Raw genomic sequence first — 12,834 nt, 5'->3', positions numbered from 1 at the left:
AGTTTGAGGGGTGATCTTCTTCCTAATGTATGAAAGTCGGGTGGTCGGTGCTCAGTGGGTGTGTGGATCCGCAGTGTGAGTTAGAAGAAGTTCCGTTGGTTTCCTATCAGCCTCAGCCGAGGCAATGCAACTGGTCGGTGAGGAGTTCGTCGGAGAGGAGCTCGGGAACTTCCACCACCAACACCGGAGATGTTTTCTGCATTGCAGCTAATGTTGGAGCTGCTTTGTCAAGATCAGTAAGGGTGGGTTTTGGGTGTGGCAGCAGCATAGGCGTTGGCTATGGAGTTTCTCTCGGTCGGAATAGCAGCACAGGGGTGGGTTTCGGGTGTAGCAGCAGCATAGGCGTAGGCTGCAGAGGTGTGGGCTACAGCAGGTGTGGTCAGAGGTGTGGGTACATCAGAGGTGTGGTGTGGGTTCATCAGAGGTGTGGTGTGGGCTGTAGAAGAGGAGTGGGCTACAGCAGGTGTGGTCAGAGGTGTGGGCTACAGCAGCATAGGCGTGATATGATCAGAGGTGTGGTGAGAGCTACAACAGCATAGGTATGGGCTTGGGGAGTTTGTAGCAGCATAGATGAGGGATTCTTGGTAATTGGGTTGATCAGAGGTGTTTGGTGGGTTGATTTTGTGGGGACTTTGGTATTTTAATGTTTAGTTAAGTCCTTCTTAGCTTTTTTGTTTTCAAAAAAAAAAAAACGTGAGGTCAAGGGGTTGGTTGTATGAATGCGAGTAGCAGTAGTAGGGGTATTTTTATACTTTCGAATCTCTCTCAAAGCATGTCGTCTTCCTGTACCTTTAATTTCATGCTGTTAGTGAAATTTTTCTTTGCCGATCAAAAAAAAAGGTGATGACAGGTAGGTAGGTGGGTTGAATTTGTAAAAATAAAATTCTATGTATTTAATATTTAGTAAATATTTCTATATTAGATATTTTGAATTAAATGTTGACGAAATTCTATGTATTTAATATTTTTGTTGAATTGTTTTTGAATCAGTAAACATCAAATTCTATGTAAAATTAAACAAATAATTTTGCATTATATTTGAATTTTTTTTGCATTCATTTTTTTAAAATATTTAATTCTAGTTATCTTATTTGTGAACAACAAAATTTTTATTTTACATGTTTATGTATTTATTGTAATAGGTAGCACTGTCGCTTATAAAATTTGTTTACATATTTTATATGCTAACATTTGTTACACTTAAAAGCTTGTTGTTAATATTACCAAGAAAGTTTAACAAGATCTGTGTACAATCTGTCTAATATGGCAAATGGCTTGAGTCTCTGTTCAAGAACTGACTTTGTTCAATTTTTGCATTAGGAACACTTAAAAAAATGGAGAACTATATTTGAAAAAAAAAAAATGGTTAGCGACTCAAATTACAATTGCATTTCACACATTACAAATAAAATAAATAAGAATTGTACATACAATACTAATAAAAAAATATTCTTCACATGATTTCTTGACATCAGAAATGTACCCATGACCAACATGATTTTCCCACATAGCATTAGCAATTGCATCCCTCAAGTTTGATTGGTATGTCAACCTACGTTGTAACAAGTCCAAATACTCAGCTTGGCCTCCACTAAACCCCTCTACTGCCGCTTTAACCGCCATTTTCATTATCAACTTCCATGAAGATTGAGTCCATAGTTGCATGCAAACGGATCCAATTGTGCACTACACAACATGCAATCACGATGGGTCCTTACCGTGTTGACTTGTAATTAGACATAGACCGTAATATTGGAAAGCGTTTCTTTAGTACCCCAAATGTTCTTTCTATGACATTTTGTAATGACGAATGTCGATAGTTAAACAATTCATTGGGTCCAAAATAATGACGGCCATGGAACTCTTGAAGGTGATAGCGTTGTGAACGAAAGGGGACAAGAAATCCTGGCATGTTCGTGAACCCAGCATCTACTAAATAATACTTGCCTACATGTAAATAATGTTTGTAACGCTCCGTTAAATACATGTACACAAATATCATATTTCAAAAAGTACAGTATGTTATTTTGTAATACTGACCATGGGATGGGTGTAAGAAATGTACATCATTTCTTGTAATTGAACCAACTAAAATTGCGTTGTGGTGGGCACTTCCTTCTTATCCAGAATTGATAAATGTGAACAACATGTCAAAGTCGCAAGCTGCAAATACATTTTGCGATACCATGGCTTTGTTACTACGGAATGTGTTCTGTCTTGAGGTAGAGACCCACGCATCCACCAATGTGCCATCGATAACACCAACACAATATTACATCATATTAGCAGTTTTACATCAAACGCGTCACAAACATAGATTTCACTTTGAAAAAATAACAAAAAAGAATGTCTTCGTTGTCGTTATTGCAAATTTACAGGTCGAACATATAGTCATTACCTTTAACCAAGGGAAAAGCCTCCTATCATTTAAAATTTTTGCCCGTATTTCCAATTGGTTCCATGGTTTAATAACCGTTGTTGCAAGCTTGCATGCATAATGATTTTAATGTGTCAACAAATAGTTTCAGTGGAGTGCTGAAATCTATCGGCCAATAGCCTATGCTGGTCATTTTGTGCGCATGTATATAAGAAAATGCCAAGCGATTCCTCGATACTGATATGCATTTTTTCAATATTCACAAGGCCATTTTGAAGTAGGGCATCTTTCAATGAAATAAAGATTGGGGCATCCATTCGCATGATGTCCATCATTATTTCAGGATGGCCATTTAATAAACTAAAGATGTAATAATCACCTTCGAATGGACAAGTTCACTGCGGTCATCTTGTGGTTGACGCATTCATATGTTCATTGACAGAAACAATCATCAAGACATCCATAAAATCTTCCATAACCTTATCCTCCTCTGATGAGCTTACCATTGCATTGTTTTATGTATCAGATGACATAGTGTTTCAGCTACACAACGATAAAAGCACAATTATTCTGACTAATTACAAAGAGGATAACTGTTGTCGTTATTGATGAACATGAAATTAGCCTCTGTAATTAATTGGTTGGCCTTAGTCATTTATTGAAGTAAATTGAAACATGCAGTCAATGTATACAGATTAATATTTGTTCATCTTGTTTGACATACTAAGAAGGGAAAAAAAACACAAAAGACATGAAAAAAAAGAAAAACTCAGAAAAACATGTTTCACAACCATTGCAAAAACCGCAAACTCCATCAAAGACACAGCTTCACAGTTGGCTACAAAGCTAGGATCATTGATAAGCGCATATGTGCAAGAGTGCACATAAAAAACCTCCGCCAATCCTTATCTTTGAATAGTGTCAATGCCTTAACATACTGCATCGGTGGTACGTGTCCCAGCTGAAGTAGGGCATCTTGACATGCGTCAAGGAAATAGTCATCACCATTTGCACTTACAGCATCGTGCACATGACTGTTCCATCTTTGCCGACACATAGGCAGTGAAAGCTGTGCAAACATCATCAAAGCCACTTGACTGTGACTTTTTGGAACGACCACTGTCACTCTGGCTATGGCCCCTCCTCTGACTTTTGCCCTTACCTGTTTCCATGTACTCATCTCCACACAAATCAACAGGAATAACATTAGCTGCATTACAACCTCTAGCTCCAGATGACCAAAATTTGTTAAGCTTATCATTCTCTTCATCGGAGTCAGGGGCCCCCTGTGTGGATGCACGAGCCAAGGCCCCTGTGGCATAGCAGTGTTCTATAATTTTGGCCATTTCGTGAAAATACTCAAATCCTTTAGTCCTGAATTTCTTTACATTTTTTTATGCCTACCTCCAATTTCAAAATATGAATATAAGCTCATGGTACGTATGACAAAATTTTACAAATAAATCTACAAAAAAAGGAGCAGGTTAATATAATACCTTATCCCAAAAGTCATCAGGTGCAATAACCATTCCTATAATCGAATTCCATCCAAGACCAGTCTGTGCCTGAAGCCGCTTGAAAGTAATTAGCTTTGAGTCACTGATATTTTTGTCTCATCTGTTTTGGTGTGTATCGGAACCCATATGCATTTCCAATGCCTAGGCGTCCACACAGTACTACGATCTCTTGATTGGTTTTTTTGCACCTCTTCTCTTAACATGTTAATTAGCCTTAATTCAATTCTAGAGCTCTATATTTTTGTGTCTTGATTATCATATGAATTGTTTGTATCCATTTAACACATAATTCATATATAAACTAAGCTTATGTGGAAATTGAAAAATAAGAACACCTTCTATAACTTGTGCATAAGTCCTAAGAAACTTTTTTCCATCGAACCTCGGCCACAGTAAAAAGGCAAGAAAATCATATGAATCAATTATGTGTCAGTTCAAATATGATCTGAGAGGGAGATTTATGAGCTGAATTGGGCCGTGGTAATGGCCGGGCAAATTATGGGCCGAACACAATTGGGCCGTGGTAGCTTGGGCCTGTCCGCAAGGGTTTTGCTTGGTTAAGGCACAGGGCATGTGGGACCGAGCTACTTGACTTGTTGGTGCGGAAGCCGGTCTACTGGAAGTTCGGCCGAGATGTCTGCCTGTCTCCATGGGTTCCACGGTTCATGCGTTAGCTCTGCAGGAAGACCGACGGCTAACCGGCTGGACCTACCTCGAGCTCGGCTTGCTAGAATGCAGCCGAGTTCGATTGTATAGGAGCTCGGCGAATGGTTCATTAAGGTATGCCGCGCAGCGCGGTTAGGAAAAACCGAGGAGGTTCCGTCGATCTGCCGAGCTCCGCCGAGGTATCCTAACAGTTTGGTTAGGTGGTGATTGCTGGATTTGTGTTGACAGATGGGATAGCAGCACCACATGTCGAGAGACTAATGAGAGTAGATTTGGGGCGCATAAGGTATATAAGGGAGTCTGCGCCCCCTATGCCTTGACAGATGAACATTTGGTGAGACATACACTAAACACTCAACACTCTCCCTTCTCTCTATCTATCCCCTGCGTGTGTGTTCTAACTTGATCGTCGGAGGGGTTTTCCGGCCACACACCGCCGGGTAGCTCACCGCCGTTGTGCTTGCAAGTCGATTGGACAGACAGGAGTTTGGAAGAAAGGAGTGCGGGCTTGCCTGAATATTTGCTCCCCGCACATGATCAATGAAGATTAATCACAACAAAACTAAAAGAGTGCTGCGAAATCAAAATTAAACATTCTTATAAGAAAGTAGAAGAAGAACAGAAGAAGAAACAACAAGCAGAACAAGAAACAGAAATCAGAAGCAGCTGAACCACCTAGTTGGCGGTCGACCGGCTAGAAGTCTGGGTGGACGATCGGCCAGATGTCCTGGTGGACGACCGGCTCAACCACTTTTGCCTAGATCAGAGATAACCCATTACACTTCTCAACTATTCCATAACAGATCGATTGAAGGACATACATACTAGAGGAGCAGGAGTTGAATAATTGTCACTGGTGACGGAGTGGGTATAGTGGCTGGATTTGCATTGCTTCGGACACCCTCTGATTTGAGAAAAGGCTTCACAAATTTGACCTATGACAAACAAATTTCGGAATTAAGCACAGAATCAATCAGTTGCATACAGAACCCATATATATATTTGGACACAAATTTATGAACACTGTACCTCTTTGTTGTCGTTGCTTTGTTGCCCGGAGGGTGAATCGACCACAACGCACAAACTGACAGTCACTTGATTTGTGGGAGCTCGTCGATGCCAATTTATGGATGAGAAGGAATCAGTTTACAAGTATGGTTTGGATTTGAAGGTCAGAAAACTATTCAAAGAGAGGAGGAAGTGATTGAAGAGCTGCAGGTCACCCGTGAAACATCTTCAGCTTTGATCTTCTTTGGCACGTAAACCTTTTTCGTAATGGAGAAGACGAATCAGAGGTTATGTACGAAAATGTGAGAGCTCTTGCTTGGAAGCAGTTCTGCCAAATGTGAAACAGAAGTGTGTTTTGAAATGTGTGGTGGAATCAATTTTTGAACACGCCATCCAAACAGACAATTCAAGTGAAGGGGTGGAATTATGATTACAAAGCTGCACCAAACACAGTCTATTTTTTTTCCAAAAATCCCCAAATCACTAGCCTATTTCAAAGAGCAAAAAATTAAGCAAAAAGTCATAAAAAGGGTCAAATAAATCCCTACCTCAAAGTAAAGGACAAATAAGAGCAAGAGTTAGAACTTGGTGGTGTTGAAAACAATAACTTCACCGATTAAAACGAAGCGCTTAGCATGCTCATCATTTTTCTCCAAAGGACTAGGGTAAGGAAACCAATGAAGTGAGAGTATATGGGACTAAAAGTAAGAGCTAGAAAAAGAGTGTAAAGGTTTTTAGGGTTCTGAAATGTTTAGAGAGAGAAAGAGATGAAAATGTGACTCAAAATGGCCCTCTCTCAGTCTGATATATGCATAGACTGCTCGAACGCAAGAATGGTCACTCGAGCGAAAAACACAGAAAAGTGACACTGCTCGAGCGACCAAAACCACCGCTCAAGCGAACAATGACCCCCTTTCAGAAGTTCAGATCTGCAAAAGACCGCTCGAGTGAAGATTCATAACTTCCAACAATTTTACATACTACAAAATACCGCTAAAGCGCAAGAATTGTCGCTCAAACGAACAAGCAAAATTTTGGGTAACAACTCATTGAAAAACTAAATTCCCAACCTATTCTAAACATAACCAAAACTCCCAATAGCCAAACTCAACAAGTAACTAGATGGAAATAATATGAACAACAGTTAAGTACATGAGTTCTCAGATTCAAAAGTAAGAAATGGGTTGGGTCTAAAACCGGAATCGTTATAAGGTAACTCAATAAACCTATTTAATACAGTCAATAGATATTTCTCATAATGGCCGATTTGACTTGATCGTTGGAGCGTCCTCCTGACCTATCCAAGTCGAGAGTAATTACTATGTTTAGTTTCTCTTTACAAAGATCAAGAAGGGAACATGCATCTCACTTCTCCAATGAAGATAATTTCACATTTTACATATACTAAATTGATGGTTGGCTAGGTGCCAACTTTGTAACTTTGTTAGTGTGGCAATGGTGGAATGACATATTCATCATTGAATTTATTGGTGAAATCACAAATTTAACATATAAGATTATACTTAACATAAATTAATTATGAGACCGAGTATAGAATAAAATAATTCAATTGTTTTATATCAAGGAGTAAACTATTTATGTTAAATATTAGTAAATCTCATGTTGAATAATTACAATTTAATATTTGAATTGGATTGGGCTATTCGTTTAATGGTTATCCAAACTGGTGCAATTCTAAATTTGTCATCGAACCCTGACATTATAAGCTAAAATAAATAAAAACCATTCTAAACGCGAGATGGACTAATACAATTCATTTTAAAAAAAAAACAATTAAAATTGTGTGTTGGATTGGTCGTTGGACAAATCGTTAGGCCGCAAAAATATAAAATCTCAACTCTTGACAAATTTGAGTTGGATTGGGCAAGCTATTGGCTTGGACCAAGCTAATACATGATATTTGTAAATTATTCATTAGTGACTCTATTGCATCACGAAACAACTCATTAGTCTATAAATTTTGTATTACAATACGATTTACAAATAAAACTATCAAGAAAATTTTAATCCTAAAATTTTAAAAGGGTTTATTATATTTCATACTTTTAAACTATCATTAAATTGTCTATTTAATTTATGAATTATAAATTGTGTCTAATAGGTCCTTAAAGTATATAAATTAAAGTCTATTTAGTCCCTAACCTATCAATTGAATCTATTCAGTTCCTAAAATATTTAATTTAAACTTATTTAGTACCTAAAAGGATTATAAAAAAAAATATAAGTCCATAAATATTATAAATTAGCAAAAGACCCTATCCAGTTAAAATTTTATTTCAAAAAAATCTTAAATTTTGATTCTATCTTTGAAAATGGACGTCAAGTTGAATTTCTTTGAATTTCCTTTATAAGGATAATGGTAATTATCTATTATATTTTCTTACTTATCTTCTACAATGAATATGTGATGCCTTTATCTAGTATTTTGCCAGATTTTGTTTATAATTTATAATTAATTGTTTTTTTTTAGTTTTTCGCTAAGGCAATATTGGAAAATCATACTCTAATATTAATTTAAACACACAACGAAATAAAATATCTTTTAAAGACATTACAAATTTAAAAGATTTTCCTGTAATAAAATCTTAATTGGGAAGGGTCCTTTAATAATTTGTAATATGTATGGGCATGTATTTTATTTTTGTAATCCTTTTAATGACTAAATAAGTCTAAATTAAATATTTTACAAATTTAGTAGATTCAATCGATAGTTTATAAACTAAATAGACTTTTATTTATATACTTTAGGAACTAAATAGATTTCATCGATAGTTTAGGAACTAAATAGATAATTTGACGATAATTTAGAGATAGAAAGCGTAATAAACCCGTTTTAATAAGCATAAGCTCCTTTTATGCATACTCTCCCACTTCTTTGCCCCCACCTTTGATCACCCCTTATTTTAATTTTCTTCCAATTATAATTTTAAAAATCTATTAATTTTTGTGGCATTTGCATGCGTAGAATGATGGGAAATGAGGAAGCCATAATGGGGAGGGTTGCAAAAATAAGGGGTTATAGGTTGGTTTCACCAAGATAGGGGGTTGTAAGGGCTTGTCATATGGATGGTGAATAACTAAGAGTAGTGGCCAGAAATGGAAATGTGGTGGTCATAGCAGTACAATGTAATGAGGGTTGTAAGTGGTTCTTGTCAGGGTTGAGGGTTGCAAAGGGGTAGCGTAGGGATGTAGAAGGGCTTCGAGTGGTAGTGAAAAGTAGAGAGGTGGTGGTTGTGATGGTACCACGAAGTAAAGGTAATGAAAGGCTAAGAGTGGTGTGGTCAAAAGTTGAGAGATGGTGGTTGTGGTGGTACAACGAAGTGAAGGTGGGGAATAACAAATATTGGTGATCAAAAGTGGAGAGGGGGAGCTTCTATATACACACACCTAATCCCCTCAATACACACACTTAATGATATTTAATTTTATTACAATTTTATCCCTAAGTGAAATTACTATTTTAGACACCATTGTTAATTGAAAACATCTCAATGCACACCTCAGAGTTCACATCTGTTGTATCGTGTGTGTAGCTTGTGGATGCAGTGGCATTCATAGCTTCTTCCAAGTTCATTGAGCTAGAAGTGAAACCAAAGGGCTTTGGCATTTCCGTATTGCACATGTATTGCAGCTTCTCAATTCACTCATTCATCAACCTTCGTCATTCGTAGGGAAAACATCATTGTTATGGAGGATTTGCCTTCTGAAAATCAGCAAATAAGTGTTCATGTGAAGCAGAGCGAAGGAAATGTGAGTTTAATTTTTTTTTTCCCAGTGTCGTTCGGATAACCAGAGCCGAATTGTGTTATTTGGTTCGGAAATCTACTACCGAAATAATTATTTTTTTTCGGAAGTTGATGTCCGAACAAAGTAATAAATTTCGAAAGTTGTTGTCCAAACAATGTATTTAAATTCGGAAGTTGTTGTCCGAACAAATTTAACTTTTACAACATTCAACTTCCAAAATTTGAAAAAAAAATTCGAACAACTACTTCCGAATGAAGTAAAAAATTTTTTTCCATTTTATATTCCAAATTTGCAAACTGCATACCAAATTTACAATTTCAAATTGCAAATTAATCTTTATAATGCCATTAAAAATTTGTAATGTTATACAAAACATGCAGGAATATGTGTCAACTCAAGGAAGTCAGGTTTGCGCGGATTTTGTGTTAGATTACACCACTCAATTCACAACTAAACAAGTTCAGTCTACGAAATTATAACGATTATGTTTCGAATTGCTCACGAAATGTAAATGTTTGATAATATTTATTTAACTTTGTAGGTATTCAAAAGTAATGATAAATTGCTAAACTGGGTACGTGAAGTTGGAAAGAGAAATGGTTTAGTCATTGTAATCAAAACATCAGACTATGGTGGAGGGAAAAAAAGACCCAGGATGTATCTTGCTTGTGAGAGGAGTGGCCAATATAGAGCAACAAAAAAGTTAAAACATGATGGCAACAATACATTAAGAATAACCGGTACAAAGAAGTGTGGTTGTCCTTTTGATATGAGGGCTCACAGGTTTACCACACATGATGAATGGACATTGACCGTAGTATGCAGATTGCATAATCATCCATTTGCCGAGCACCTCGAGAGACATTCATATGCGGGGAGGCTATCAAAGGATGAGAAACCATTGTTAATGGATATGTCAAAGAGCATGGTTCGGCCAAAAAAAATCCTAGTAACCTTGAAATAGCGAGATGCCCTCAATGTAAGCACACTTAAAACCATTTACAATGTACGCCATCGAAACAGGGTGGTACAGAGAGCTGGAAGATCACAGATGCAACACTTATTGGGTGAATTGGCCAAGTATAATTACATTGAGCGCCATCGGTCTGAAGAGTCCACGATGACTGTGACAGACTTGTTTTGGGCACATCCTACCAGTTTGGACTTATTTCGGTCTTTCCTACGTATATTAATTATGGATTGCATATATAAAACCAGCAAATATCGGCTTCCTCTTCTTGAAATTGTGGGAGTGACATCAACTGAAATGACATTCTCTGTAGCTTTCGCATACTTACAGTATGAGAGGGTCGATAACTATGCGTGGGTGTTAGCTACATTGCATGATGTCATGGATGGGTTTGTTGTGCCAACAGTTATTGTTACTGACAGAGAGCTAGCCTTGATGAATGCCATACAGAAGATATTCCCGAGTGCCAGACATTTATTATGTCATTGGCATATCAGTAAGAATGCGTTGACCAAATGCAAGAAAATGTTTGAGATACAGCAAAAATGGGAGAAGTTCAACCATGAGTGGAACTCTGTAGTGTATTCATCTTCTAAAATTCAATACGAGGAGAGTCTTAAATCATTACTTAAGGAATTCAGTAGTTATCCTGATGCAGTCAACTACGTCATGGATACTTGGTTGGTTCCTTACAAGGACAAATTTGTGGCGGCATGGACAGACACGTGTATGCATTGTGGCAATGTTACAACAAACCGGTAAGATTACTTTTCTTCAATATGTTATTAATAAGTGTCATGTACTTGATTTTAACTTGACTTACATTGAATTGAACAGGGCTGAGAGTGCACATGCAAAACTTAAAAGACAATTGGGTTCATGTCAAGTCTCATTTCAGGCATCATTTGAGAAAATACACAGTTTGCTTGAGTTGCAACACACTGATATCAAGGCTTCATTTAAGAAAAGTCTAACTGTTGTGCAACATCAATTTAAACCTTCTCAATTCAGGGAGCTACGGAGTAATGTGTCTATCTCTGCATTGGAGTATTTGCTTATCGAGAGTAAGAGAACCAATTCCATTGGTATTGATGTTGAAGCTTGTGGATACGTCCTTCGCCACACTCATGGTTTACCTTGCGTCTATGAGATTGCTGACTACATCAGACAAGATCGTCCTATACCACTTGCTACCATACACTTACAGTGGAGGCAACTTTATATCTCCATATGCAAGAAAGAAGAGGAAACGGAGGTGACTTGTCATGCAAAAGTAGAGTTGTTTGTGAACAAGTTTAATGAAAGTGATAGAACCATGCGGTTGGAGCTTTTGAAGAAGTTGAAAGAGATTGTATATCCGGTAAGCACTTTTCTTGTTGAGCCAGAGGTGAAGCCCAAAACACGTCCTCGGGATCATAAGAAGATCAATGTTTCTACCCGTCGTGACCCGTGTGCATTTGAGTTAGTGCAATCTGGACATGATTCCTTCTCACCTAGGGACACTCAAATCACTACATTAGCTTCTACTCTGCAAACCAAGAAGAAGCGACCTGTTAAGGGAAAGGAGAAGGTGAATCCGAAAGGAAAGGCATACATTACTAGAACAGTGAAACCTGGTGCATATGTTGATGCTTTTCCTGCTGGGTTGAAACCATACATTAAGTTTGTCAAGAATGTAACTGCAGATGTGAATTGTGGTTTTAGGGCTATAGCTGCTTCAATTGGTCATACAGAAGATGATTGGGCTCAGGTTAGGCGTGACCTATTGGGTGAGCTGCACACACACAAAGAGGAATACATTACACTTTATGGGTCCTATGAAAGGTTTGAAGAATTGACAAGCATATTGTCATACTTTGAAGACAGTCCTGGATACTCACATTGGATGACTATGCCAGACATGGGACATCTTGTTGCATCGTGCTACAATCTTGTGTTATATCACTTGTCTTTACAGCAATGTCTCACCTTTTTACTTCTTAGAACAGTGCCAGTACCTCAACTTGATAGACGTGAGATTGCCATTGGGTTTGTCAACGGAAATCATTTCGTCCATGTATAACAGAAACTTATCAATTGGGTTTGTGCATGTACAAGAAGTTATGAGGTATGACCACTACATCAATTGATATTTGGTGCAGGTTTTGTTGCAGCCAGGCCATCCAGTTCCTCCCATTGCCACTAATTGGAGAAAATACCGTTACCCTTGCGCTGTCGACTGGGATGATGCATATGTGCGTCGCATTCAACATTTCAAGGACATTATTCATGATAATGTAGCTACTCGAGAGACTTTTGATGTTGTTGATGTCGCATGACACATGTATACATTTGACAATGTTAGAATTATGGAAGAAATTAATGGATGTGTTTTTGATGTTGATGTGTTATGTTTTGCAATGTAGATTGAATGTTATCGACCATTGTTACCATTCCATTGTAATAAGAAAATATCATTTAGAAAATCAACGACCATTGTTACCATTCCATTCTAATAATAAAATGTCATTACAATGTCATTACAATAC

The 12,834-nt window shown here is 37.5% G+C and overlaps 1 protein-coding gene across 1 annotated transcript; it reads left to right on the top strand.

The window, feature by feature from the left end:
- Positions 1–10,531: 10,531 nt before the first annotated feature.
- On the top strand, positions 10,532–12,624 carry LOC114301927 (uncharacterized). The gene is made up of 3 exons (XM_082894821.1): positions 10,532–11,064; positions 11,144–12,362; positions 12,448–12,624. The coding sequence occupies exons 1-3, from the start codon at positions 10,532–10,534 to the stop codon at positions 12,622–12,624; spliced, it is 1,929 nt and encodes a 642-aa protein (XP_082750947.1).
- Positions 12,625–12,834: the final 210 nt, after the last annotated feature.

Source organism: Camellia sinensis, chromosome 11 (assembly GCF_055761805.1).
Source record: "Camellia sinensis isolate YWXY chromosome 11, ASM5576180v1, whole genome shotgun sequence".
Classification (NCBI taxonomy): Eukaryota; Viridiplantae; Streptophyta; class Magnoliopsida; order Ericales; family Theaceae; genus Camellia; species Camellia sinensis.
This window is presented reverse-complemented; position numbering and strand designations above follow the sequence as displayed.

What these genes read in the sequence shown, in the direction of transcription:
- LOC114301927 (XM_082894821.1), top strand. Translation starts at nt 10,532, where the DNA reads ATGGATTGCATATATAAAACCAGCAAATATCGGCTTCCTCTTCTTGAA. An exon ending in GGCAATGTTACAACAAACCG is followed by an intron (nt 11,065 to 11,143) that starts GTAAGATTACTT and finishes TGAATTGAACAG; the next exon opens with GGCTGAGAGTGCACATGCAA. An exon ending in ACGGAAATCATTTCGTCCAT is followed by an intron (nt 12,363 to 12,447) that starts GTATAACAGAAA and finishes TATTTGGTGCAG; the next exon opens with GTTTTGTTGCAGCCAGGCCA.